At 40.7% G+C, this 13,557-nt stretch overlaps 1 protein-coding gene across 2 annotated transcripts in view; it reads right to left on the bottom strand.

Annotated features, from left to right (window-relative positions):
• tnksa (tankyrase, TRF1-interacting ankyrin-related ADP-ribose polymerase a) overlaps window positions 1-12,830 on the bottom strand; it is a 140,486-nt gene extending 127,656 nt beyond the window's left edge. For both annotated transcript variants that reach the window (XM_088910194.1, XM_088910196.1), the window contains exons 1-2: window positions 11,995-12,830; window positions 772-996 (exon numbers count right to left, since the gene is read on the bottom strand). In XM_088910194.1, the coding sequence (XP_088766320.1) occupies window positions 772-996; window positions 11,995-12,508 (739 nt within the window). In that variant the 5' untranslated portion in view covers window positions 12,509-12,830. The remainder of the gene's footprint in view (window positions 1-771; window positions 997-11,994) is intronic.
• Window positions 12,831-13,557: the final 727 nt, after the last annotated feature.

The raw sequence follows: 13,557 nt of genomic DNA, 5'->3' as shown, positions 1-13,557 counted from the left end.
GTGACAATAACAAAAGTAATCGATTTTATAAAAAAGCTACAATATTAAAATGCCCATCAAAAGCAAAAAGCTTTTCACTCTCTGAAGGTAGTGATTTCCAGGCTTAGCTCTTACGGATGTATTATTCCAATATCAATTAGTCGATAAAGCTGCTATAGAACTGTATATCAAAATGTGCAGATGGCTCAATATTCATCATGACAGACATGACAGCACTGATGGGATTTGTCAGGTGGTTTGTACTGGAATGTCTTGACTGAAGGTTATGTATTCTGAAAACAAACTGTCCATGAATTACAGAAAGGTGCTCATGGCTTCAATAGATCATATACACAAAGGCACAATCAGTTAAAAACACATAAGGTACCATAACAATTTCAATTCTTTGTATACTGGGAATGAATGATTACTCCTTAACAATGCATGGGGCAGTGGCTATGTCTTAAAAGATTTAAGTTCAGAACCAGTTCTTAGAAAAGCAGTAAAACTCCTAAAACAAGACTTTAGTTGCACAGCAAAGCCAAGTACTTTCTTCACCTACCACAGCCACACTCAATAATACCCAACAACCTGCTTAAGTTACAATAACAATAACCATGTTCTATTGTACCTTTATTTAAATAAAGCTGATGAAGCAGAATTATCAAATGCAGATTCTGTACTATAGGTTATAAATAAAAGACACCATTAACTCATTTGATGATTTTGCAACCTATATGATCTAACGGGTAAGAAGGAGACGTGGAAAGAGAAGGAAGTGTGGGCTCTTACCGATGCATACGTCGATCTTGCCCTTGATGGCGGCCTCATGCAGAGGGGTGTAGTTCCAGTTGTCCCTGGCATTGGGGTCAGCCCCCTGACACAGCAGTAGGCTCACCACCTCGGCGTGGCCAAAGGAGCAGGCGTTGTGCAATGGGATCAGACCGCCATCGTCCCGGGCGTGAACGTTGGCGCCGGTCTGCAGGAGGTGCTCTACCACATCCTTCCTGCCAAACCCTGAAACACCGAAGAGCGGGAGTTAAAATGAGCACTTTTCTCAGTTAGCGATGCCACCCTACAAACAACTCAAAAGGACACTTTTAGGTCTTTCCATACAGGCCGACATTGTTCACACAGTCGTATTGAGCAGAGACTACACAACGCACCAACAGCAGCACTTGTCCATACTGGCAGGTGGGCTGTCCACAAAGCCATCTTCTTCCAAAAACACATAAATAAATCCTGTGCAGGAAATATGGACCTTTCAGGAACGACTTTCCAACTTTAACTCTGGCAAAATTCAAGTAATTTTAATGTGAACTCTTTAGCCAATTCCCAGTACAGGAACTGCCCAGATTACATAACACTGAACTTGCACAAATGTTACTTTAATTTTTACTTATGGGTGTATTATGCAATTTAAAAAACTCTCCAAAAATGTAGATTTATCTACATTTTTAGAGATGTATATACATAAACAGACTGGGATCAGCTACAGCTTTGTACCGTTTTACATGGAAAGTAAAAGGAATTTACTTTTTTGGTTTACAAATTTTCACCTTAGGAACAATTAACGATGAGCAAAATCAAGGGATTGACGTACAGGTACTCTGTTTAATAAATCACTTTCACAAGATCCTACAACTTATAAAACCCAAAACTACTCAAAATACTATGTATGTATTTATAGATCCTATTACAAGTCATCACTCGTATACCAAGTCATATTACCCTGCTCAACATACATTGGCAGTGATTTATGGAAAAGGTTGGCCTTAATCAAGAAAAATGGGCATTGACTGGGTGCTGGAGATAGCACTGTTACACAATGTCACAATAACTGGTTTTCCAAATAAACTACCTCCACAGATTATCCATGTAAAATACCATGAGCGGTTCTTACTTTTGTGTTCTCTGCATAAACAGTGATAAGTTTTGTCATATTGGATTTGACTGCTTACGAGTGCTTAAAAATGAGTTTTCTACACCAGTCAACTTATCATCGAAGAGCAATGCCTTATATAAGCATGTCAGGATTACCATAGAAAATAGTTCGGAAAGAGACAAGACCTCAACCAGTACCACAGCAAACGACCTCAATGGAATTCTGCAACAGCATGAAGTCATGGCTATCTATATTTTTAAAAATTAAGCAAAACATATTGGTAAAATGGTCATTTTTACCAATATACTTATTATGCATAATAACTCTTTAGAAGTTTCAGTCTGATGTAATAATATATCTTTCATATGTGTCCTTAGCCCTGCAAGTCTGTGTTCTTTTGAGAACTGAATTTGGGGGGAAAAACAAAAAAAGCACTGGCATTCTGTACATTAGTAACCTTGTGTCACAGTATTACTTAGAGTGTCTTGTCCATGCTGCTTTCAGCGGTATGTGAAGCTTCAGCTCTCACTTTACATATAATACCAACATGCTGAAATACTATGCCAGACAATACATTAAACAATCCATAAAAATGTATAGTGGGACCAGCTAGCAGCAATGCATAATAATCATCATTTTTCAGATTATTCCTTGTAATTCTGAATAAAATGTGGCTTTGCATTTTTAGATGGATTACATCAGTACTATGCTTTGATCAACAAAACACTCCAGGATGCTAATGTATGGTCTTTTCAAATGCATAAACATTTGTATAGGCCAACGACTTTAACATGTCTTGATTATTTTTCTGTCAAATTTCAGGGTGACCCTATAATTCTGACCTCCTGTACATATTTTGAATTGGATCTCAGCTTTGAAACTATCCAACCCTGCCAGTGTTCAGCCAAATAGTCTCAGCCAACTAATGACGTTAATCAGACTTGAACATCAATGTTAAAATGGGAAAATAACTAAAACAATCTTAGAAGCCGTTAGTAAGTGTTCACACTATATTTCTCAGGTTATGGAGGTGGCTCTGCTTCAGACACCCTAGAAGTCTGAAATAAATACACATTTCCTCACTGTCAGCCACCTCCATTGACTTCATGCCTCAGGCTAATGTAGGATGTTGCCACAAGTCATAGGCAGACTGAATGATGCTGGCAGTTGAATTTCTCCCTTGTTTGACTTTTAAAGTAAGACCTGGACAGAAGAGAAATCTTTATAAATTACAGAGACTGCTCTGCACGACCCCTCAGGGAATTGGAAAAGGATTTAAACAAAAAAGTCCAGTGGAGTGAGAAATGATGGAAAAAAACATAAATCATAGGAATATCCTCTCCTCCCTATCAGCTGCAATGCCTCAAACTCAAAACCACCTCTGGCTGGGCTCTGTGGACAGGAAGATTGAAAACTCTGACAGACCAAATCAGATATGTCCCTCAACAGACAAGGCTGGAGTAAACAATAGGCATGGAATTGATCGAATCCCACAGAAGCACAGGCCTCAGTGTGATCCTGCAGTGCAGCACAGCATACTGATATTGTTCCTCAAAACTTATTTACCACCCTGTCGGCAGGCTTATTACCCCAATGACATGCCCATTGCCACCCTCCCTACTTGGAAGTGTGCTCCGATAGAAATCAAGCCCTCAAATACAGAATGTGATCTGTCAGGAAGGCATAACATCCTGTATAAAGTCTGAATATGCTCAGAAAAATCAGCGATCCCTTTTCACCTGCCCTGCAGAAAGTTCTGAATTTATGATCGTTACTGTTGCATATTAAATCGCAACACTTCGTTTACCCCACTTTCATATTTCCCTAGACCTACTCCAAAACAGCTTGGTATCCTTTATCTGCTGGTATCTAGCACTGCTCATACACCAATTTAGATGTATTGATCAAAAAGGATCAATACTCCCAGAGCATGTTTTGTTTATAATGTAATGCTCATTATTTAGTCATCTAAGCAGTCCAAAATCAGTATATTAATACATTAGGTATACCGGATGTTGCAGGTACTGAAATATAACATCTGCAGGTGATCCGATATGTTGTAAGCAAGAATTTCCCAGAAAACTAAAGTAAAGCCAACACAGTGAAACTCAAACTCATGTCTGTTCTGCTGAAAAGCAATACACAATGCTCTGTCCAGAGGGTACTACAGGCAACCTTTTCCAGTAGTGTACCTTTGTGGTTCATTTCTGATAACCCAATTCCTCCTCTTTGTCCATTATTCTAAGCAAAAACAGGCCTTGCTCTTGCCTAGTACTCATATAAATGATAACTCCAGGCTGTCAGAATTAAAAATTTGTATTTTGTAACAGGAATGGTTGAGTTGTTTTGTTCTCGGTTTTGAAAAAAATATTCAAGAAATCAAGCACTAGGCCATCCACTTTGCCTGCTATAAACAGTTTCCACTCGTATACACTTCAGTGTTTTGTACCTAGCATTAGGAGTGGCAGGTCTTTTTTTTAACCAACCTGGTTTCGCTGCCTGTTCAGAGAAGGCTACCTTTTTTGACTACACCCTACAAATTCCTCAAGCCACAGCTCAAACTAACTATATGTAATTTGGGCATCCCTGTCAAAATGAGAAGAAACAGTGTTGTTTACTTTGAATCAAGAAAAACAGAAAAGGATGGGTAGAAAGAATGTTCACTCAAAAAAGATTCTAGAAAATGATCACATCACCATACCTGCTTTAGGGGTAAAGCACAGTCGAAGAATAATTGTGTGGAATAATGCAAACACCCAGACTTAGAAGAAAGAAACTATTCTGATAGATCATCAACCCATCATTATCCACTTATCCGTGGCAAAGGTCACAGCAATCCAGAGCCTTAGCTGGAAGCTTAGGGATAGGACCCTTGTCCACTGCAGGGCACAAAGCATTTTGAGAGCCAAATTCACCTAGGCAGCTCAGAAAGTGCACCCGACTCAGAAATCAAATCCAGGATCGAAGAGCTGTAGGCCAGTACTCCTATTAAGATCACTCAAATAATCAGTAACTGTTAATATTTAATCAAACACCCAGATTCCAAAGGGAACAGGTTAATGAGCAGGCTGGGAGAACCTGGAAAATTTAGTAATGATGGTCCAGAGGTGAGAGTGCCACCTACTGGTTCATCACCCCTTGCAGTAGCAAGTTTTTCCTTGGAGGTCCCAGGCCTGCTTGGGGCTTCTGAAAATCTGACAATCAGGCTACATGGAGCTAATGCTGTCACTAGTGACAATGACAAGAACCGCCAAGCATTCATTACTGCATCTCTTGCCCGTGGTAAACAGAAATTGTACTGTAGCCCAAATAAAGAACAAAAAGGTTGTTCTTGGAACATGGAAATATTACATTTCCATTTGTATCATTAATTGGCAACTAGTTATGAAGCGCTTATCTAAAAAGCTTTTGCTGGAAACAACATTCTCTGGATTTAGAGCCTTTAAGCAATTGTTTTTCTGAATATATAGTGCCAATACTACTATGGAAGTTGCAGAAAAAATAGTGAGTGGCATTTAGATGCCTAAAGAAACAGACCACTTGCTGAACCATGACTAGAAACGTTTTTTCCCCCAACATCAGCTGGTGTGGGCCATCCATTGCAGGTAAAACACAATAAAGGCTACAGGTTTAACTGGAAACACCTTGCATAGGGAAGTTAAGGCCGAATTCTGCCAGTCAGCTGATTCATCCTTCCAGACATAGGTTGTGATTTGACCAAAAAAGATGAGGGACTTCAGTTGAGTTTCTTTCTGATGGGGCATCACAAGTACCTCTATGACCTTTTCATACACACACACACAGTATTTAGTGCATGCGTCCTGATTTTGATAAACTCTACAGCAGTTGGAGAACGCTTGACAGCTGCCATACAGCAAGGTCAGAGGTAACTCATTCAGAAATCAGCCTCCTCATTATGTTGCTGCACCACATTGTGCGACTGCATTCATTCTATCAAATGATTACCTTCAAAACCATTACAGTAAATCCAGTATTTAAAAAGGCTTTTTTTCCCCGTCTTTGAAAGGATCGCGCAATCAGAAATAAATCCTTACAAAAAAATCTGATCTTTCAAAAGAGGTCACATGCTTGTGCTTAAGCATTCATCACTTTCAGAAATTGCTGTATTATCACCGCAGAATAAAAAGCACATTTCAGGCAACCAGGGGTTGCCAGTGTCAGCTGTTTAAATGAAAAAGCTATCTGCCACAAAGCAGACTTTCATCTAAAAAAGTCTTATCAATTCCACACCATTCCATTTCTCTTTACGAAATAGAGAAACATTTTAGAAGGTAAATAATCAAAAATGCAAATGGATAACCCACCAAATACAGGTTACTCTGTGCTTTTTACACACCTATAACCAATTAAATTATCTACCCCAAATCAAACTGTTGCTGTTTCATTGGCATCAATCATATTACACCAATTGTAATCTTTTCCCTTGAGAAAAAAAAAAACAAAGTAAAGGGATCTTTACATCTGACGAAGGCTTGACAACTAAAACGTCTTTTTTTGTCTAGGTTTCTCCGTGAAATTAATTTTTACTTGTTTAAAATGGGAAATGGTGAACTTTAAGAGGCTACGTATGAAACATACATGTTTATGTTGGCACAGCATCACATCATTTAATAATGTATATCTTTTAGACAGGTGGGGAGGCAAGGAAAAGGAAACATTAGAAACTGTATAGGCTGTAAAAGCTGTACGGGTTTTGGAGTTATGACACAAGCTACCTAGCCATGCTGTCATATTGGCTTATTTCAATAAGTGGTTTGATGAGATTTCAAGATCAATTAGCTATTATCACCCTGCAACTCACAACTGGCAGCCCACTGAAGCTAAGTAGGTGTGAGCCTGGTCAGTACCTGGATGAGAGACCTCCTGGGAAAAACTAAGGTTGCTGCTGGAAGAGGTGTTAGTGGGGCCAGCAGGGGGCGCTCACCCTGTGGTCAATGTGGGTCCTAATGCCCCAGTATAGTGACGGGGACACTATACTGTAAAAACAGGCGCCGTCCTTCGGATGAGATGTAAAACCGAGGTCCTGACTCTCTGTGGTCATTAAAAATCCCAGGGCGTTTCTCGAAAAGAGTAGGGGTGTAACCCCGGCGTCCTGGCCAAATTTCCCACTGGCCCTTATCAATCATGGCCTCCTGATAATCCCCCTCTATGAACTGGCTTCATTACTCTGCTCTCCTCCCCACTGATAGCTGCTGTGTGGTGAGCGTTCTGGCGCACTATGGCTGCCGTCGCATCATCCAGGTGGGGCTGCACATTGGTGGTGGTGGAGGGGAGTCCCCATTACCTGTAAAGCGCTTTGAGTGGAGTGTCCAGAAAAGCACTATATAAGTGTAAGCTATTATTATTATTATTATTAACTACCAACAGGACTAACTTGGCCAAACAGCCTCATGTCAGCTTTCTTGCCCTGTTAGTTATGACGCCAGTGCTCTCCCCACTGCTTCACACTGTTGCTCCATGAGCACCCTAACAAGGTTAATCCTTAAAACAATCCTGTGGATTTTCTCACAGCAAGCAAAAGGTTGACATTTCAGATGAGCTGCCAGCTTCTGCCCTGGGAACGTTTTCCTAGTTCTTTAAAGCTAGCAACATGAACGAATTTCAGCAGCAGCTACTGCTTCAAGTAAACATACAGTACGTCCGCTACATTTTCACTGCTTCGCATCTTTGATTTTATTTAATCCATTCAAACCACTGGATAACCAACTATACTATTTTATAAAATCGTTAAAAATATATTTTTTCAATATTTTACCAATTTTATCTTGCTTACACAGGGGTAATAATGTACTGTAGCATTACAAAACTGTATGAACAACCTGAAGAATCGGTCACTAAATCTACGAAGCTAAAGGGGTTTTAGTAACAATTTCACATCACAAGCAACCTAATTATTTTCATGGCAACTGAGGATTTGCCTGTTTGCAAAACGATGCAAAAGGTATAATTCTACATTTTGGTAACGGGAAGCTTATTAGCATAACATTTTGACCGTAATGTCCCTACACTTTGTGTACTACTGAACACAACTAATTAATTCCTCCACATGCAATTGGAAGATGGGCAGATAGACGCAAACACCAGAAATCCTGAAAAGCAAAAAAAGGGCAAAGAAATCTCAGATAGGAGTACTATAATTTTAGATGCATGGGAAGAACATTACACTGCACTGCAGTCATTCATCTAAGATAAAGCAGACTTAATATCGCTGAATGCAAAGGGATAAAAAATGATATGCTATTTATTCATTAAATCTGGTGACATTTGCTTTAGAAAAGCAAACTGGCAACTTTCAGCTCTGGAGCTGAAGTTGGCGACACTAAAGCAGAGCAAATGATTCTTGATTAAAACAGTAAAGAAAATATACGAGCTCATTTCATCATGAAAGGGATCTGCACTTAAAGAAATGCACAGGCAATGGAGTGACACACAGCAAGGAGACTAACAGGTATTCGACTTAACTTATTTTTTAACTTCTGAATCAAATGCCAATATGAACATCCTATAGCTAAAAGCATACAAAGCAAACTTTACAGTTGCTTAAAACATAACAGAGATTGTAAAAGTAGACTCTAGGTACTAGATATATAAGACACTATATTGACTTTACATCAATATATCACAGGCATGTTTAACCTTCAACACTTAACATGTTTGAGAAACCCAGTGGATTTCTTCAGAATGAACACTGAAACAAGAACCAGAGTACAAAAGTGGAAATTAAGAAATTATTACTTCTTTACCCAAACTGTTGTAGCACAGGCTAGCCATCCGGGTTGATGAAAACAATACCCAGATTTATTCCAAAGAAATGAATGGATGAGATCCTTATATTAATTAACTACTAACTACCAAACAGTCTTGAGGGGCTGAATGGCCTTCTCTCATCTGAGGCTTTTCTTTCGCCACATAAATAAACAGGAAAATAATACAGCAATATACAGCTATAACAGAACCTATACCAAATAGAATTAACTGCACTGATGTTTTTGGTCTATTTTCCAAACCAAGAGAAGACTAGATCAAGAATAAAAACGACTGTCAATGTAAATGCACATATGTGAGCTTTGCATCAGCCATGGCCCTCCAAAACAAATTAAAAAAAGAAAAAAAGATTTGCCCTCATACCAACAAGGTAAAACAAAGAGAAAGAAAAAGGTTGCAGAATACCTACATCATACTTTCACAAAATTCCTAAACCTTATTTTAAAAGAATATGGGTGTAGGCTACTGAATATTCCCAGATATTAACAGCAATGATGGATCACATTATCAACAAAAAGTCGTTCGGAATGCCAACCGAGATGCAGGATGCCTCTAATTTGTTAAGCAAACAGGGCAGTATTGAGAAGGACTATTCAGAAGGGCAGCACGAGCACATTCCTTTCCGAAATGGATATCTTGGCCAGACATTTTCTCACGGATAAAGGGTTCTGCAATAAATCTCGTTTCCTTGTGGAAAACAACAACAATCGCAAAAAAAATTGGCTCACGTCAGCAGTTTCCAAACTTTGACTTTCTAGACCTTCTCCCAAGAGAGAAGAAGGGAACATGTTAACCTCCCCCATTAACACAAGGATTTTCCAAACTGAGGCCAGCTGCTCGTAAGAGCCAGTCATGTACATATTTCTGCAATTCAGGATCAACTGTCACACGAACAGGGCCGATGTGCAATGCCTTGAACTGCACTTATCTGGACAAAATATCTAAGAACAGCTAATAATAAAAATGAAAATCAGAACTGGGCCAAAACAGGGTTTTGTGAAACTGAAGGGACATGATTTCATGTTGAAGGATTTACACACTCCTTGGTTTATATACACTTAAAAAGAGTTTGAATCCAGTCAGGAAGAAGGATTTGAAAAGCTGAATAATTCTATTTCTTCCCACAACATAAAACAATTCAGATATTTCTCTACATTAAGTAAGAATCAGCAAATAATAGGCTTTGTGCGAGTGAGATTAAAAAAAAACATTAATAAAGTGTTTTCTTCAACATTAAATGCTGATTGACCACCCAGGGCTGCAGAATCCTTACACTCACATGTGTGCTGAACAATTTTACCCTGAGCTTAACATTATGTGTTGTTCCCCCATCACTCCAAGGCAAGTAAAGAAAAATAAGTAGGAAAGGCTCTCAGCATAATATCTGCATACACATATACTGAATATGAAGTACACATCCTACATCTGTATATGTATGCTTTCACACATGTTGACCACGTTTTCTGCAAGGAAGGAGTACCTGAGCAGAAGACTGTGAAGCTCTGATAATATCCAGTTTACAGTCCTTTTTTCACTAGGTCATATGCCAGGTTGTAGAGAGAGTTTTCATATAACACATTACGAGGAAGGTGCAGGCATCAAGTGTAATCCAGAGAAAAGCCAAGCTCTCTGTAGTGATTGTCATATTCTGGTGATTCTTTTGCCAACCAATGTGATTATAACACTGGAAGATACTGGTACATTTGTTTATTTTGCACTATCAGTGAAGTACTTTTGACAATCCCTCAGACTCGGACAGTTAAGCAGGTATATGAAAGAAAATACATCTCTAGTGTGAAGTAGCTTTGAATTTTAGAGTTTCTGAAAAGTCTCGTGATGGATGTCAAAGTCATTCTTGTTATGTTCTTATCACCACCCATGTCAGCTGCTAGACAAGACATACGCAGAGAAAGGTCTGAGAAATGTTCAAACTGCCATACACCTGGATTGGCAGATGTATTTCTGGAACAACCTCCACACTTTTTTCTTCTTTTGCACTTTTTTCTGAAGTACAAAATAAGAGCTACCACAAGGGAAGCTGAGAAAAATAGAGCTGTCAAAGTTTTGGTTGTGGGACTTTTGAATATTTTAATACTTTCTAAAAGGTCCATATCTGCAAATTGGCAAAAGTGCACATTTTGCACCTTTTTGTAGAAAAACACCCTGGCGTGTCCTGGCATGTTGCATCTATAAATATACACACAATGTACCTGCTGTTCTACAGCCAAATAAAAGCAACACAAATGGAAGGTTTTGACATCTGATCTTGAATTTATTAAATAATGGTACATTAAAATAGTACTGACTTTTTCTTGTTAGGCTTTTCTCAGGACAATGTGGTCCATCTAGGAGGACCCAACATGGTGGTCTTAAAATCTTAGACCTGGGGTCTTTTCTGCCCCCTTATCTGAGCAAGTGTGTCAGACTACAGACAGCAAAATAAATCACAGACTGACAGGTCCTTCAGCACGTGTTGGACCATTTGTCACAAGCATGTACCCAGACAGCCTAAACTGGAAAGTAATTTTCATGGGATCACCCAGTATATTAACATAAGTTTCGGTTTTACTTTGCTTGTAAATACGTGGAAAATGAAGCAAATTCGGTCTCATCTTGATTTCAATAACACGCCCTGAAAAGTTTGTGTTCCCCACAAATGACGGACGAAAAGTCACGTTTTGACAGCACAAGTTACTTATCTCCGTGTTAAAAAAAACAGCTCTCAATAATCAACTTCACGGATTTTTGTCACGGACTCCCACAGCACGCACACAACAAGCTGACACGGCCTGGGCTTCGTTTAAACGCTCAACCCAACTTCCCAAAGTTCAGTTCAGACGTTGTTTGGAACAGATCTCTCCTAGTAAAACCCCGATGAGATAACAGAGCTTCGCACGAACTAATTGAGACACGTCGCGGAGTGGCGTGACAGCTTCTGCTCGCTCAGGTTTTACTAGCCTCTCCCCAAACTGGCACGACCCCCAGACTCGGCTCGGACACCGCAGACGAGGGCTAAACACCAGCGAAGTCTCGCCGCAAAGTTATACTCCAGTTAAAAGGCATCCACGTTCATCGGCTAAACCACAACAACGCTGCCCTCTCCACCGACCCCATCGAAAAAAACGTCAGCAACTCTAACTCAAATTCCAGATGGAAGCATGGATTTCCAGTTACTTTGATCTCCCCCCCTCTTCTCTCGATTAGAGTTGTCGATCATCATCGCTTCATCGTTTATTGCGGTGTTTTAACCACCCTCCAGGGCTGCCCTAACACATCCTAACTGCGACTGCAAACGCCAAGCGACAGAAAACAAATCAAACACACACACACAGCGAAATACTGACCGGCCGCGAAGTGAAGCGGGGTGGATTTTCTCCCGGCCATGTCCTTGGCGTTCACGTTCCCCGAGTCCACCAGCCTCTTGACCCGGGACACATCCCCGTTGCGGCAGGCCTCAAACAGCTCCCTAAACGCCCCCCCGCCGCCGCCGCCGCCGCCGCCGCTACCTCCCGGACTAGCAGTGCCCGAGTCCGGGCTGGAGCCGCAGCTGCTGCTGCTGCTGCTGCTGCTGCCCCCGCCGGTGGTTGTCGTCGTGGAGCCGCCGCCGCCGCCGCCGCCGCTGCTAGCGGTACTGCTGCTGCTGCTAAGGGCCGGAGCGGGGAGATCGGGGGAGGCCGGCGTGATCTCCGCTTCCCCGCTGCTGTCCTGGTCGGCGCCAGCCGGGACCGTGGCTGCAGCCCCTGCGGGTGCGGGAGCAAGAGGTGAGCCTGGGGGAGTAGGGGAGAGAGAGGAGCTCCGCGGAGGGGACGACAGGCTCTGCTGCTGCTGCTGATGAGACGAGCGACGAGACGCCGCCATTTTCACAACACAGGAGTCCCTCTGGCAACAAAAACAGCGCCGCTCACTTCCGGGAAACAGGCAAATGCGTGCTTCCGGACGTGGACAGCCAATGATCGCAGAAGCAAAACAACTTAACAAAGGACAGACGATCCCGTAGCGCAAATATATGCTGTACGGAGTTTATTGGAGCCGGGACAGAAGTAAAATTCAGTAGAAAATGAGGAGAATAACACGCATTATGTACATACATAGATATAAAAGTACCTGTGAACACTACTGCAATTTATTTTGACAAATTAAAACTTTGCAACGAAGATAAACACAACAAATATCTAAAAAAAGTAAATTGGTACAAATGTTTCGCCTTGTTTTTTGCGCTAATAAACACACTTTGTTGAACAGTTAAAGCTATAGCATCCAAAATTAACAGTAACCATATGTAATCCAAAAATCTGCTTAGACAGCTCTTGATCGAACTCAGATTCCTGACATATTATGGTCTTCTTGAAATTTTCAATGTGTTCCTTCAAGGGATCCCTTCTAAAGGTGTTCTATGATGTATTTTGAAATAAACACGACAGAGTGCAGCAGAATCACAGTGAAACATTAAACCCAGATGGCTAATATTTTTGCCATGGCAGAGAAAATTAAAAACCAGATCCTTGTGGTACATCCTTGGAACCCATGCAGTATTACTGGACAGATTTATCATGGTAATAAGAAAAACTGAGGTTTTAGTGGATAACAATTGAGGGGCAGCAATAGAGTACTAGATGGAAGATTGTTGATTTGATTTTCTTATGTAGACTCTAAGTACCCCGTATGAATGGACACAAGCATGGCTGGAGTTACTTGGGCTAGTGTCACATACATCAAAGTCATATAATCTTAGTCCATTTAACACCACAAAATCTGTGATGAGCTCAAACCTGATGAGCCACAAGCCTCCAGGATAGCTTTTACCAACGGAGGATACAGAAATAGAAATTAGTATTTGCCAGTCTCTATGAGCCTGTCAACTCACCTGCACCCAGGAAAATCATGGATCCAGTATATCATCTGCCCAT

Source organism: Atractosteus spatula, chromosome 3 (genome assembly GCF_055471065.1).
Source record: "Atractosteus spatula isolate fAtrSpa1 chromosome 3, fAtrSpa1.hap1, whole genome shotgun sequence".
Lineage (NCBI taxonomy): Eukaryota > Metazoa > Chordata > Actinopteri > Semionotiformes > Lepisosteidae > Atractosteus > Atractosteus spatula.
This window is presented reverse-complemented; position numbering and strand designations above follow the sequence as displayed.